Source organism: Lytechinus pictus, chromosome 14 (genome assembly GCF_037042905.1).
Source record: "Lytechinus pictus isolate F3 Inbred chromosome 14, Lp3.0, whole genome shotgun sequence".
NCBI classification, from domain to species: Eukaryota; Metazoa; Echinodermata; class Echinoidea; order Temnopleuroida; family Toxopneustidae; genus Lytechinus; species Lytechinus pictus.
In genome coordinates, this window is record NC_087258.1 from 27,065,652 (window position 1) to 27,081,306 (window position 15,655).

Below are 15,655 nucleotides of genomic sequence, written 5' to 3' on the forward strand. Positions count from 1 at the left end.
AAATCTTATCTTATCTTATCTTATCTAATTATTTCGCTTAAAAGGGGTCTTTTATCAAAGCATGTATGATAATTTTCCTCTTCCAAAGTAAATATTTCTTAATTTTCTCGATCCGTTTTCAGATTAATACTCGAATCCCTTCCCAAAGCAATACAAACCAATGATATTCAGCTAAGCGGGAAAAACGTATTTTACAATCATATTTTCTTAACTATTTTCTATTTTCTTAAACTTTGTCTGACTATTGGCGTTTACTGGTAGGCCAATTTTACTCATGGTCAAAAGCTGTTTAATGGCGTTAGATTTCGACTGGATCTTTTTTTAAATTTATTTCTGATAGAAATTGACGCAAAACCCTGTACATATTCCTACAATTTATGCAAAAAAAGAAAAAGAAAAACACTGCGGGTACAATTTTCCCTTTTTTCACGAAGCGATTCATGATATCAGGTAAAAAATATAACTACAAATATAACAAAAATATATATATTTCTGATTGATTTACTATAAGCCCCTCTGTACCCACAAAACAAAATCATTCTAAAAATGAAAGATTGTGGAAAGTAAAGTTTCAATTTCAATTTCAATTTAAAGTGAATAATACAGCGTGACTGATATTTTGATATCATCATATTCATATTGAAAAAAAAAACATAATGTGACGCAGTGTGAACATGGTGATGAAAATGTACAAATTTTATGTTAAGCAAAGTGATTTTATACTACTGTGATCTTCCTCATAGAAGACAACATAATATACTCTGCACAATATATAGCTTATCATATCTCATATAGGCCTGTGATTAAATTAAAAAACTAATAGAAAAGTTCGCTGTGCCGAACAATTATGGCTCATAATTTTATATACAGCTTATCATATCTCATATAGGCTTATGATCAAATTCCAAAACTAATAGAAAGGTTCGCTGTGCCTAACAATTATGAATCATCAACTGATTAGTCATTACATGATAAATAACATTTTTTTAAATATGTTAATGGATATGTACATTCCACGATAACTATTAGAATATAAAGAACACACACACACACACATATATATAATATATCAACTAATTCGTTAAAATTCATTGTACTTTCCTCATTATGGTTATATCAGAATACCACACATAATGTGACACAGTGTGAACATGACAAAGAATATGTACAAATTTTACACAGTCACTGTGTTATATTGGAACATATTTGCAAAGTGATTACATGTTTACATTGCGTTCTTTCACATTAGTATAGGAGATAACAGAGAATACTTTATTTACATAATATACATGGGGTCCTCATCCTATGCATGTGATCAAATTCAATAGAAACTTTCGTTGTGCCCAACAAACTGGAATTGGAGAAGAAACTATTATCGAAATTATGACTCATCATCTGATCAAATGAAGTCATTACATGATAAAATAAACAAAGACACATTGGAGCAAAATGTATCCACACTTTAAGAAAATATGTTGATGGATATGTATATTACACGATAACCATTAGAATATAAAAAAAAAACACATGTGCATTATACTGTAGTCAGATATGATTCGGGGATGGCGCACATACATGAACATAATATAGACCTAGAGCGCTAGAGCCCTTTGGTACGACGTTATCATCAGGTCCCTCGGAGAGGACCTTAAGCCGTCGGTTCCCTGGTTGTTTACCAACAACCAACCAATATTGTTTTCTCAGCATTCCAGTAAATAATCCTCACCAACATACTCTATATACACAAATAAATTATTTACATTGTATAGATCCATACAGTAATGAAGGGGTCCTCAGGCAAAGAGTGATAAACAAAACACTGAAAACCAGATCAAAATTTGACAAGGATTTTTCAAGCATTGCGTTACTTTGGTGAAATTATTGTCGGAATGGTTACTGCTATCATCAATGTTGAAACTTATTTTACACACATGTATTGTGATGTCCTTTAATAAAATAAGGAAAGGGAAAGTTGGGACCACACATCATCAGCCCACCTATCACTGGCCATTGCTTGCAGATAGCTATTTTCACTACATATCGCTAAACTAACAAATTGAATAGTTGTTTTATCAGATTTTGATGAAATTTTCAGCGTTTTGCCCATTTATACTGTACATGTATATATCACAATATATATTCAGATGTTACTGTTTTCAGGCTGGAGTATCCATTTTTAAATATTTTTTATGATAGTTCTATCACTTGTATGCCTCACATTATGAATTAGTTTATTATTTACATGTATGTCATTGAACATTATAAAATGTATATGAATAAACGACAAGGATTTGTATTGTAAATGCCTGTTATAAATGTATTAATATTACCTGAATTATCTTTCGTTTAGTTGGAAAGAAAACTTAATTTGAATTTGAATTTGATTTAAAAAATGCTTCATGCACAGTTAAAAATAATATTAACAACGCTATTCACTATGTGAATCGCACAGTAGTTTTTTTAAACATTTTAAACAAGTGTTCAAAATCTGAAACAACACTAAAGATTAAATTCAAATATTTAATTATCATTGATTTAAGCATAAGTGGTTAAGATTTTGAACACATGTTTAAACTGTTTAAACAACTCCTGTGCGATTCACATAGTAAACAGCGTTGTTTAAATTATTTGTAACAGTGTGTTGAGACATTGTAGTAGGTGCATGGTTGAGATAATCTGGATTACAGTGATACCTTGATGAAATATAACTTATCGAAACATGCAAAGGCGAGCATGTATGGGGAGAGGGAGACCAAGTAACACCACTCCCAACCCAATGTCATATCAAGTGCTTTGAACTCAACTCTTTCCTTCAGGTTCAGACCATCAAGATCATAGAGCCTGATCACCACCTTCCTATTCTGCCAATCAACACTCGCTACATACACCCTGTCCTGCTCATCCACGGCAGCATACAGGTAGACATCCTTTGGAGTTTGTAGAGACTCACCAGCATTCCCATCCCTGCCATAGACCGTCACCACGCTTGGATTGCCCCAACATGAACTCGTGACGATCAAACCCGTCCTGGTGGTAGATGCCTGATCCGCCTTGTGTTTTGTTTGAACAGTGTGTTTAAGAGTGGATCCTGTCGGGTCATAGATATATACTTGGTTTCCATAGTTAGTAATGATGATTTCATCTGATGGACTTCTGTTAAGTCTGAGATTATTAGTATTGTCTCCCACATGGATTGTTGCCTTCCTGGAGCCAAGGGGGGAGTATATGTAGGCTTCTTTAGTACCGTGAAGCGATACGCATAAAGATCCATCTTGTTGACAGACAAGATCATAATATTCCCCGTCATTGGGTATGTTACTATACTGCTGCTTACCACCATTTGAATCAATGATTTCAATACCATGTGCAAACCTCCCATATACGATACCCACACTGTTATGTGAGTACCGTGTCATTCCCAACATAATTGACCGTAGATTAACGCACTGAATGACTTCCATCTTGGGGTCTGATCCTGAGATGCTCCCGAGGTCAAGACGAGTATCATTTGCTGGCTTGAACCTCTTCTCCTGTGATTTCTTCTTTATGGCTGCCGTAGATGGATGATCTGTATATTCTGAGATGCTCCCGAGGTCAAGACGAGTATCATCTGCTGGTTTGAACCTCTTCCCCTTTGCTTTCTTTGTAATTGCTGACGCAGAAGTGTGATCGGTAGCCTCCTTCAGCATGGCTTCTAGTTCCTCACAGAGCAAGATATGAGCAGATAGAGTGTCTGTCTCAAGATGACCCAGTCTGTCATTATCTACCAAAGTAATTGAACTACAAATACTCTTGATCCTCTGACGATCTTTTGACTTCAAGACATTGAGGTCGTCATCAAAACTATGCTTTAAGGCATTTATTTGGTCGTTGAGATTTCGAAGATTTTCTTCCAGCTCCTCGGCCTTGATGGTGTAGGCTTGCTTGACATCATCTAGTAGTGTCTGCACTGCAGTGTGTACCTCATTACGTTGTATTTCTATGTTTTGAATGTTCTTTTCCAGCTCTGTTTTCTTGTCAGCAGAGCGTTGGTCAAGGTCTTCCACCTAAGGAATGAAAGTTTGAAAAGTAAAAACAATGATTTAGATCTGCAAATATTCCTCTAATTTAAAAATAACAAACTATTTAAAAAGATAACTACTGCAGAATGACACGCGATAATCAGTAAAAGAAACCCCATATTTACACAATTTCATGTCATTGTTACAATAACTTTAAAGAAAATCGTGGCTGACATTGAACAAAATAATAGGAAGAAATGCATTATATGCAACAATATTAACAATATTGATGATGGTACGTTAAATAAGCTTATTATCAGATACAATACATTTTTGGATGTTGTTTGAAGGTTTGCATGGTGGTATGTACAATCGCTGATGTGGCTTACGGTACACCATGTGAAGTGTTATAGAAACAGTGGATAGAAGAAGAGAAGGAATGGATAGGCGAGAAAGTCGAGATTTGAGAGCAGAGTATTCTTTCTTGAAAGTAGTCCTGAAAAGGATTGTAAACCAGGAAAGATTGATGAGTAGTAGAGCTAGTGAGGAGATGCTGGCTTGAGCCGGCGAGTAGAGATGATGAGTAGTAGAGAGACTCGACGTTTCGGGCAGGTTGACTGTCCGTCTTCTGAAGACGGACAGTCAACCTGCCCGAAACGTCGATAACGACGATAACGAATAACGAATTTATTACATTTCAAAATTTCAACACAATTACAAAGGAGAGCGAATTGTAATATAACGTAATGAAATGAAATGGAAACCTTCTGAAAAGCACAGCTCGTTAATGAAGGTTTTTTTTTCAATAAATAAGACATATTGATACAAGATACAAAGTTCAAAATCTATCTAATACACAAATCATCATATCTTTCTAGTAGAAATTAAACATAAATCCTTGTTAATTATTATTTTTTTATCATATTCTCCTATAGCAAGTAAAATATAAACAAGGCTGAATAATCATAATAATATTACAAGAAAGTGAAAAAGGACACACGAAACAAAACATTACAAGAACAGGAAATACAGGTAAAAGAACGGTACGTCTCGGCCCCTTATTGTTTATGTACACAAGTAGACTTCTTTACGGTATAACAAGAGAGTTTCCAAGTATCACTTCCCACTGCTATGCAGACGACACACAACTATACTTATCTTTCTCCCCAAATGCACCACGAGATGATAAATCATTAGAAGATTGTGTGGCATATATTAAAACCTGGATGCTTCAAAATAAGTTAATGTTGAATGATAGAAAAACTGATTTTTTAGTCATTGGTACCCCACGTCCGGTTTCTAAATTTGGGGGCTATAGCTTAACTGTTGGCTTTTCGGTTATACATATAACTCCATCAGATAAAGCCAGAAACCTTGGTGTAGTCTTTGATACCCACTTAAGAATGGAATCAAAAATCAACAATGTTTGTAAATCCGCTTATTTTATGATCTATAACTTGAGACGTATCCGTAATTTTTTTTATCAAGACACCATGAAAACTATTGTTCTCGCTTGTATCACAAGTAAATTGGATTATTGTAATAGTGTTCTCTATGAATTACCCGATTCTCAAATAAGCAAACTGCAGAGAGTGCAAAACACATGTGCACGTTTGATATGTCGTCTTCCCAAATTCTCTCCTGTCACCCCATTATTGAGAGAATTACACTGGCTACCTGTCCGGCAAAGAATCACATAGATCCTAATGATAGTCTTTAAAGGTCTTAATGGTCAGGCCCCAAGTTATATCTCAGATCTCTTGAAATTGAAATCCCGATCTCATGACCATGCATCACCTATACGTAGCTCACAAGATACACTCACACTGCAAGTACCCCCACACAAGACTAAAGCAACACTAGGAGGTCATTTCTGATAGGTCATTTCTGATGTAGGTCATAGGTCATTTCTGATGTCAGCCCCACGACTATGGAACAAACTTCCCCTCAACATTAGGAATTCAACAAATTTACATAAGTTCAAGTTAAAATTAAAGACCTATATATTCCAATTGTATGTACAGCACCTAGGAAGCTCCTGCAGCGCAATAGAATATATATAAATAGTTGTTGCGCTATATAAATGCATATTATTATATTATTATTATTACAAGAACAAAGCATGGCAAAGACTATACAAGACCAAGACATAAAAGAAACTATACAAGAACTGACAGAATTTAACAAAAACAGTAAAACAAATGACAAAAAAAAAAACGAGTAAGAGAAAGCAAACAAAAACAAAGCTGCACGGGTAGATAGAATGAAGAGACAGAGAGGGGAAAAGAAGTGAAATAAAGGGAGGGTGAAGGGAGAGAGTGGGGGAGAAAAAGAAAGAATAGAAGATCCTCAAAATATCCTAATAATACTGAATAATAGGGGTGTTGTGATTATCAATGGGATTTTGTTTTATGCTACGAATTGTAGGCTTATTTTGTAAAGCTTGTGAAAGTGAGTTCCAAGGTTTCATGCCAGAAGATATGAATTGTTTGTTTGTATATAATGTCCTTATTCTAGGTAAATGGAAAAGTCCAGCAGCTCATGTAGGGTGGTGATGAATGTTAAATTTTTCTTGAAAACAAAGAGTACAAGTTTTAATATATTTATCAATACGATTTCCAAGTGTTTTGATTTGTTTTTCTATCTTTTAATTTCGTAAATATTATTATCTTTATTATCATCACTTATTGTGTTGATTACCGTTACATTTCAAATTAACATTTCTATATTTAATACCATTACATGTAGGTATATTAACGGTCACATCCATCCCAAAAAATTATGATTGATTTGAATAAATAGAGAAATTCAAACTAGTATCACACTGAAAATTTTATCAAAATCGGATGTAAAATGAGAAAGTTATGACATTTTAAAATTTCGCGTATTTTTCACAAAACAGTGATATGCACAACTCAGTGACATGCAAATGAGAGAGTCGATGATGTCCCTCACTCGCTATTTCTTTTGTTGTTTTTTATTGTTTGAATTGTTCAATACCCGTCCTGGTGGTAGATGCCTGATCCGCCTTGTGTTTTGTTTGAACAGTGTGTTTAAGAGTGGATCCTGTCGGGTCATAGATATATACTTGGTTTCCATAGTTAGTAATGATGATTTCATCTGATGGACTTCTGTTAAGTCTGAGATTATTAGTATTGTCTCCCACATGGATTGTTGCCTTCCTGGAGCCAAGGGGGGAGTATATGTAGGCTTCTTTAGTACCGTGAAGCGATACGCATAAAGATCCATCTTGTTGACAGACAAGATCATAATATTCCCTGTCATTGGGTATGTTACTATACTGCTGCTTACTACCATTTGAATCAATGATATCAATACCTTGTGCATACCACCCATATACGATACCCACACTGTTATGTGAGTGCCGTGTCATTCCCAACATATATGACCGTAGATTAACGCACTGAATGACTTCCATCTTGGGATCTGATCCTGAGATGCTCCCGAGGTCAAGACGAGTATCATTTGCTGGCTTGAACCTCTTCTCCTGTGATTTCTTCTTTATGGCTGCCGTAGATGGATGATCAGTATATTATGCGATGCTCCCGAGGTCGAGACGAGTATTATCAGCTGGCTTGAACCTCTTCCCCTTTGATTTCTTCGTAATTGCTGACGCAGAAGTGTGATCGGTAGCCTCCTTCAGCATATCATCTAGTTCCTCACAGAGCAAGATATGAGCAGATAGAGTGTCTGTCTCAAGATGACCTAGTCTGTCATTATCTACCAATGTTATTGAACTACAAATACTCTTGATCCTCTGACGATCTTTTGACTTCAAGACGTTGAGGTCGTCATCAAAACTATGCTTTAAGGCATTTATTTGGTCGGTGAGATTTCGAAGATTTTCTTCCAGCTCCTTGGCCTTGATGGTGTAAGCCTGCCTGACATCATCTAGTAGTGTCTGCACTGCAGTGTGTACCTCATGACGTTGTATTTCTATGTTCTGAATGTTCTTTTCCAGCTCTGTTTTCTTGTCAGCACAGCGCTGGGCAAGGTCTTCCACCTAAGGAATGAAAGTTTGAAAAGTAAAAACAACGATTTAGATCTGCAAATATTCCTTAACTGTGAAAATATAAATTATTTAAAAAGATAACTACTGCAGACTAACATGCGATAATCAGTAAAAGAACCCCATACTTACATAATGTCATGTCATTGTTACAATAACTATAAAGAAAATAGTTTATGACATTAAAAAAAAAATTAGGAAGAAATTATATACAACAATATTGATGATGGCGCGTTGAATAAGCTAATTATCATATTCAATATATTTTTATTGATTGATTTGATTGATTGATAACGGATTTATTTCATTTTAAGATTTCATCAAAATTTAGAGCGAATTGTAATACATTGAATTAAAATTAAATGGAAACATGAAAAGCAAGCTCGTTAATGAAGGTTTCCTTCAATAAATAAGACATATTGATACAAGATTTTAAAAAAATCCTAATACATATAATATACAAACATTTTTGTATAAATTAGATATAAATCCTTAAAAATTATTAGTTTATTATCATATTCTCCCGAGTAAAGACAAACAAGGCTGAATATTACAAGATATGACAAAAAAATGAAAGGGACACACGAAATAAAACGTTACGAAAACAGCAAATAATAGAACGGTACAAGAACAAGGCATGACAAAAAAACTATACAAGAGCAATACATGACAAAAACTTTACAACAGACAAAATATAACAAAAACCATAAAAAAGGACAAAAAACGAGAAAAGAAAGGAAAAAAAGGTGCACAGATAGATAAAATGAAAAGAGATAGAGACGGGAAAAGAAGTGAAATAAAGGGAGGAAAGAGAGAGAGAGAGAGGGTGGGAAAGAATAAGAAAGAATAGAAGATCCTCAAATTTGTTAAAATATCCTAAGAATACTAAATAATAGGGGTGTTGTGATTATCAATGGGATTTTGTTTTATGCTATGAATTGTAGGCTTATTTTGTAAAGCTTGTGAAAGTGAGTTCCAAGGTTTCATGCCAGAAGATATGAATTGTTTGTTTATATATAATGTCCTTACTCTAGGTAAATGGAAAAGTCCAGCAGATCATGTAGGGTGGTTATGAATGTTAAATTTTTTTTTTAAACAAAGAGTACAAGTTTTAATATATTTATCAATACGATTTCCAAGTGTTTTGATTTGTTTTTCTATCTTTTAATTTCGTCAATATTATTATCTTTATTATCATCACTTATTGTGTTGATTACCCTTACATTTCAAATTAACATTTCTATATTTAATACCATTACATGTAGGTATATTAACGGTCACGTCCATCCCCCAAAAATATGATTGATTAGAATAAATAGAGAAATTCAAACTAGTATCACACTGAAAATTTCATCAAAATCGGATGTAAAATGAGAAAGTTATGACATTTTAAAATTTCGCGTATTTTTCACAAAACAGTGATATGCACAACTCAGTGACATGCAAATGAGAGAGTCGATGATGTCCCTCACTCGCTATTTCTTTTGTTGTTTTTTATTGTTTGAATTGTACAATATTTCATATCTTACAGATTTGACAATAAGGATCCCCTGACTGAGCCAAATAGTATTAAAATAATGCTTATTCTACATGGCCGGGAGGAATTATACAAGATAAAAAAAAAAAAAGTGAACATGGCGAATGGATGATGTATCGGTCTCCTCATTTGCATACCGACCAGGATATGCATAATAACTGTTTTGTGAAATTAACCGAAATTTAAAATGTCAGAACTTTCTTATTTATATCCGATTTCGATGAGATTTCCATTGTTATGCTTGTTGGATTTTTCTCGTTTTGTTCAAATCAACTTGATAGGTCCATGGTTGGGGGAACTTGTCCTTAAATATTGTTTATGTTATTTACGTACAGTCATGATCACTCCTATTCCTCTCAAAGCCATTTTCAGCTCTTTTCGTTATCATCATCAATATTCAATTTTAGTGTTCTTTTATAGGTGAGGATCCATGGGAGTCAAACTTCAGGTGCCGCCTTGACCCCCATCCTTCCTCCCCCTCCTCCTCCACTCCCCTTTCCCTACCCCTCACCGAGATGCACTCTTAAAAAATATTAGGTAAAAATGCTCCACGAGGGTAATTATATGTCCAACCAACATTGCGCATTTCTTTTGAGGATTTTTATTTATACAGTGTAATTAAAAATTGTGCCCATTCTTAAGTAATTGCTGCTTATTTTTTCAACCTTACTGGACAATATGCTTCCCGCATTGGGTAAAGTACTGCCCCAAATTGGTTGGAAACATACTTACCATCGTGCTGGTTAAAACCTTACCCAATATTTGTTTACAGTTTGTTTATTCTTATCATTTATTTTTTTCATCATCGACATCAATATTATTATCAGTGTCAATATTCAATTCAGAGTTCTTTTCCACACTATGATCTATTAAATTAATAAAATTACCTTCCGTCGCAACTCCTGTTCAAAGTCAACCTGGTTCTTGATTTCATGAGCTTTATGACCAACAAGTACACACTTGTGACAGACGTGGACCTTACAATCCTCACAAAACATATCCTTGTTCTCTGGTTTGTGGACGGAGCACTTCTCGAATAAATCACCAATGCTGACCTTTCCTTCGATGACATCATCCATGGAGACAATCTCATGACCGTCAAACAACGTGGTAAGATGTTGATGGCAATGTAAGCACTCATCACACATATAACAATTACATGTTCTGCAGAATGACACGGCGTCTTTCTGAGACTTGCAAGCGGTGCATTTCTGGCACATCCCGAGGACAGCATTCATCCCTCCACACTTGGCGTGGTAATCGTCTACGCATCCGTTGATGGAGATATTGAGGCGGAGATCATCGACACGGTTGGGGGACAACTTGATGATCTCCCTGCAGAGAGGACAGACCATGTGATCAAGGTCCTGGTGGGTTAGATCGTATTTATTGAGGCATCGCCTACAAAATGTGTGTCCACATGAAGTCAGGATTGTCGCCTCGACAAATATATCTAGACATAATGGACATATCAGGTTCGGTGAAGAGCTTGAAGCTTTCTCTGATTCACGCTTCTCAGCCATCGCTAAATGAATTTAAAACACGAGACCTAAATTCCAACGAATATAAAGCATATGTATATCAGTATTGATGCATTGAAACGTCAAGTTCGGGTTAGAACGCAGTGATACAACTGGCTTCAAGCTATTGCTGCTGTGTACTTCAATACAAATTCAACTACAATGGTAAAAACACACCCAATTCGAACTTCCTATAAGAAGTACCGGGTATTCCCAGATACCTTTGAACTTGATCGCGTTATGTATTTATTCATCATGTTCATTGATTTGTGCTTTTTACACAAATGAGTGCATTGATTACTCCTGTCAAGTTACCTTGAACAATACCATTCCATGAACAATTTCAAGCACTTCAAATTGGGGAACTTATTTTCGGTTGTGTTTATATTCAATTTAATTCTTTATTCCATTTCCATTCAAAACATAATACAAAGTAATATAAAGTAATACAAATCAAATTCAATTTTACAGACGAGTATTCTCACTTCGTAAAACAAAAACAAAAAGCAGTATATTATTTAGCATAAATGGAAATGAGGGGGGTCCACTAAAAAGCAAAGCTTGTAAAGTGTGGATCCCCCTTGGAAATGAAAAAAATATAATCGACTTGTTCATATATGCGTTTATATACAGGAAAGAAAAAAGAGAAGGAACAAAAAGGTCGAAATCATATTGATGTAAACATGATTACAGAACAAAGTGCAAAGCTATTCACACAAAGAGGTCTTCGCTGTGAAGGATGTGCTGCGCAATAGACAGAAGAAAAAGCAGAAAGAGAGGGAATATGTGTGTGTGCGTGTGTGTGTGAGGGTGTGTATGTGTGTGTGATTAATGATTTTAAACTAAAAAAGTTTGAAATGTTCAATAATTCATTCTATCACTCAGCATTTACCAATACACATGCTTAAACAGAGAATACGTCTTGCGTTCTGATCCATGCAGGTATCATTCTCTGTTTTGCTCTTATTCAGCTAAGTTTATTTGAGTATCCGCCCTCTCACACGGTAAAAAATATCGTAATTTGAATGATGATTCAAGAGAAAAATAAGGCTAGTGACGAATTTTTAGCATGTGTGAAACCAAACTAAAATCCCGAACGTTAATCGCAATTAGGAATTAAAATTCTACCCCGGAGGTGAATTCCAGTCAAGTTTCACTCAAATTACGGTACGAATTTTACGTGTGAAAGGCTTGTCCTCCAAAAATGTTTTTGGGGCGGAGCTTATAATGTTTCCTATCAAGCACTTCAATAGAAAACACACATTATTGTCATCACTGATCTGAATAATGTTCAGATAAGTGATTGTCATGCACTTATCGTATCGATGCAGTGCTTTGATTGACAAGTCACCGATGACACATACCGCCTTCTCTATAGGGAATTCGATTCATATAACAGTTTTCGAGTGAGCGTGTGAAAGGTCCAATGATTTTAAAGACAAATTGCAATCATACAGTGATAATTCAAGATTCATGTGTTGAAAAATTTGAAAATTATACAGAATAAAATGATTATATTCATTAATTGTTCTGGTCCCAGAATCCACGTTGGCTACCGAACTCTCTGTAGCAGATCAAAACAGCTCATTTTGCACCACGTGCATAAAAAATCATCACAGTAGATCGTAACAATATATTGGACCAAACTTTAATCTAGTTACCGAATTACATAACACTATCATTCAAGAAATAGCCATTTCAACTTCTGCTTCATGATGCAGAAGGCGCCGCTAGACAAAAAAAAAAGGAAAAGAAGAAGAAAGTGAGAGAACAGGAGAAAGACCAATATAAAAGAGAAAGACAAAGTTAGTAACGTAAGATAAAGTAGAAAATATTTCGAAAACCTGTGCCACCGACCAAAACTTACAGTGGGTCCCGCTTAATTCTAACATTGATATTGGACAGAAGGGGGGATTTTCTGGAAGTAATTGTCCAGGAGGTAATAGTCGTCGGGGGTTATTATCCAGGGGTAATTGTCCTCGGGGGTAATTGTCCGGGGGTAGTTGTCCGGGGGGTAATTATCCGGGTGGTAGTTGCCCAGGGGTAATTGTACGGGGGGTAGTTGTCCGGGGGGTAATTGTCCGGGGGTAGTTGTCCGGGGGGTAATTGTCCGGGGATAATTGTCCTCGGGGGGTAATTTTCCTCAGGGGGTAATTGTCCGGGGGGTAGTTGTCCGGGGGGTAGTTGTCCGGGGGGTAATTTTCCGGGGGGTAATTGTCCTCGGGGGGTAATTTTCCGGGGGTAATTGTCCGGGGTTAGTTGTCTGGGGGGTAATTGTCCGGGGTTAGTTGTCCGGGGGGTAATTGTCCGGGGGTAATTGTCCTCGGGGGGTAATTGTCCTCAGGGGGTAATTGTCCGGGGGGTAGTTGACCGGGGGGTAGTTGTCCGGGGGTAATTGTCCGGGGGGTAATTGTCCTCGGGGGGTAATTGTCCTCAGGGGGTAATTGTCCGGGGGGTAGTTGTCCTCGGGGGTAATTGTCCTCGGGGGTAATTGTCCGGGGGTAGTTGTCCGGGGGGGTAGTTGTCCAGGGGGTAATTGTCCTAGAACCGATGAGCCCATCGGTCTCTTGCCCCGCTTTGGTACGTTAAAAAAAAGGCGCATCAAGTGCTAGGGGGGGGGGACATCCTGCCCGTCAGCCAAAATAAATTCTTGGGGAATATTTCGGTCAGGCAGGGTATTTTTTTAGATTAAACAACAAAATGGTGCTATATGTCTGCGCATGCATTAAATTTACACACAAAGGCGATGTGCCTTGGCCGAGTGGTCTAAGGCTCCCGACTACTGAACGTGGGGAAATTCATTTGCTTACTTTACCAGCATTGTGATAGTGCATGAATGTATTCTGAATTTAGACTGTGTTCTAAAATTTGCATATTCTTAGAGAACTTGAAGACATGAATGTGATACTGCATTATTCAATATGTGTACATGCATATATTTTGTCGTTATTCATTATTGTCGTTTTTTAAGGTTCGGGTGGGGCCTCAAACACCCATTTACATAGAACCGTGCCTCAATTAGCACGGTGGTCAAACTAGGGGGAGGGGACAAGTTCTCCACCCCTTCCCCCCAAAAAAAAAAAAAAATAATAATAATAATAATAATAATAATAACAATAATAACTAATAAAAATAAATAAAATGTGAAATAAAATAAGATAAAATAAATAAATGGATAAATAAATAATAAGGGTGGGAGCACAATAGGACATGCCTTCCAAATATTTGGAATTCTATTTCGGTTGATTTATTTTTGAGAATCGTATACGTGTAATAACTTTTCATACACGTCAGACAATGCTTAAAGTGAAAATTACCCCCCCCCCCTCTCCCCCACCGTCTCTCTTTCTCTCTTCTCTCTCTCTATATACCTCGCTCACTCTCTGATTGTCTCTATCTCTCCTGTTTTCGTAAACTTACGCGTTCGTATTTAAAGATGGAACAAACTTAATTGAATTTGATTACTTTCAGAATTTAATGAAATCTAGATATCAATAGAATCAATTCAAAATGATAATTGAAACTTCGTAAGTATGCAATTTACATGGATACTAATCAATAATTTTGTTTGCAAGCTGTCTCACCGTCTCTCCTCTCCTAAACTAATGATAAAATCACTTGTCTTTTTGATATCTAATACTATGCAGCTGTAGCATTTGTGGTGGTAATACCACATTTAAGTAAATACAACTTTGACTTCGTAGATTGAAATCATTATTTCCGCATTATGGTTTGGTTTGATTTTATATATCAAAGTAATATCAAGATAATATATAGTGTACAGACATAAAGAATTACAAATGCGAATGTTAACATACATGTACAAGATACAGATGGATCACTCTATTCAGAGTCATTCATAATGATGATGTTCTTCATATAGAGATCTAATCACAGTAATGAGAGAAATAATATGACAATAAACAAGAATAAATGAATAAAAACGTATTTTGTTATACAATTCAAAACAAAATACTAATAAGCATAACCCATGAACGCGTGATAAACAAAGCATAGTATAAGAAGTGTTTTCTTCGTATGTTTTGATCTCATATGGTCCCTATAGCTTTCCAATTCATTCTTAAATCTGTCAATATTAGATTTCATGATATGAACACTATTCTCTCCTAATTTTGTCGAACTGTGCTAGCTTCATGGTAGGCAAATTTTACTCAAGGTCAAAAGCTGTAATAAAGTTGGATTTCAACTGGATTTTTTTTTCTATTTTTATTTACGATAGAAATGGCCGCAAAACTCTGTACATGATCCTACAATTTACTTTAAAAAAAGAAACCCAAATTTATCCTTTAATACTACGGGTACATTTCATCGTTTCATGAAGACCGTCTCCTAGATGGTATACATTCATAATATCGTTTGTAACATGCATCATCATAGCGATTTGTGACATCGGGTAAATATAACTATAAATATAACCAAAACAAAAATGCATATAATTATTTCTGATTAATTTACCTTAAGCCCCTCTTTACCCACAAAACAAAATCATTCTGAAAATGAAATACATTTACATGACACATATACATAATGACATTTAAAAGACTAA

General features: G+C 35.6%; 1 protein-coding gene across 1 annotated transcript; it reads right to left on the reverse strand.

The window, feature by feature from the left end:
* Positions 1 to 1,070: 1,070 nt before the first annotated feature.
* On the reverse strand, positions 1,071 to 11,230 carry LOC129275627 (uncharacterized). Its single transcript, XM_064109488.1, has 2 exons — positions 10,456 to 11,230; positions 1,071 to 4,046 (listed from the first exon to the last, which is right to left on the reverse strand). The coding sequence occupies exons 1-2, from the start codon at positions 11,089 to 11,091 to the stop codon at positions 2,682 to 2,684; spliced, it is 2,001 nt and encodes a 666-aa protein (XP_063965558.1). The 5' UTR covers positions 11,092 to 11,230; the 3' UTR covers positions 1,071 to 2,681.
* Positions 11,231 to 15,655: the final 4,425 nt, after the last annotated feature.

Bases quoted from the DNA above. Each gene is read 5' to 3' on its own strand.
- LOC129275627 (XM_064109488.1), bottom strand. From the start codon at position 11,091: ATGGCTGAGAAGCGTGAATCAGAGAAAGCTTCAAGCTCTTCACCGAAC. The intron at 4,047-10,455 runs GTAATTTTATTA...TTCATTCCTTAG, and splicing joins AACAGGAGTTGCGACGGAAG to GTGGAAGACCTTGACCAACG.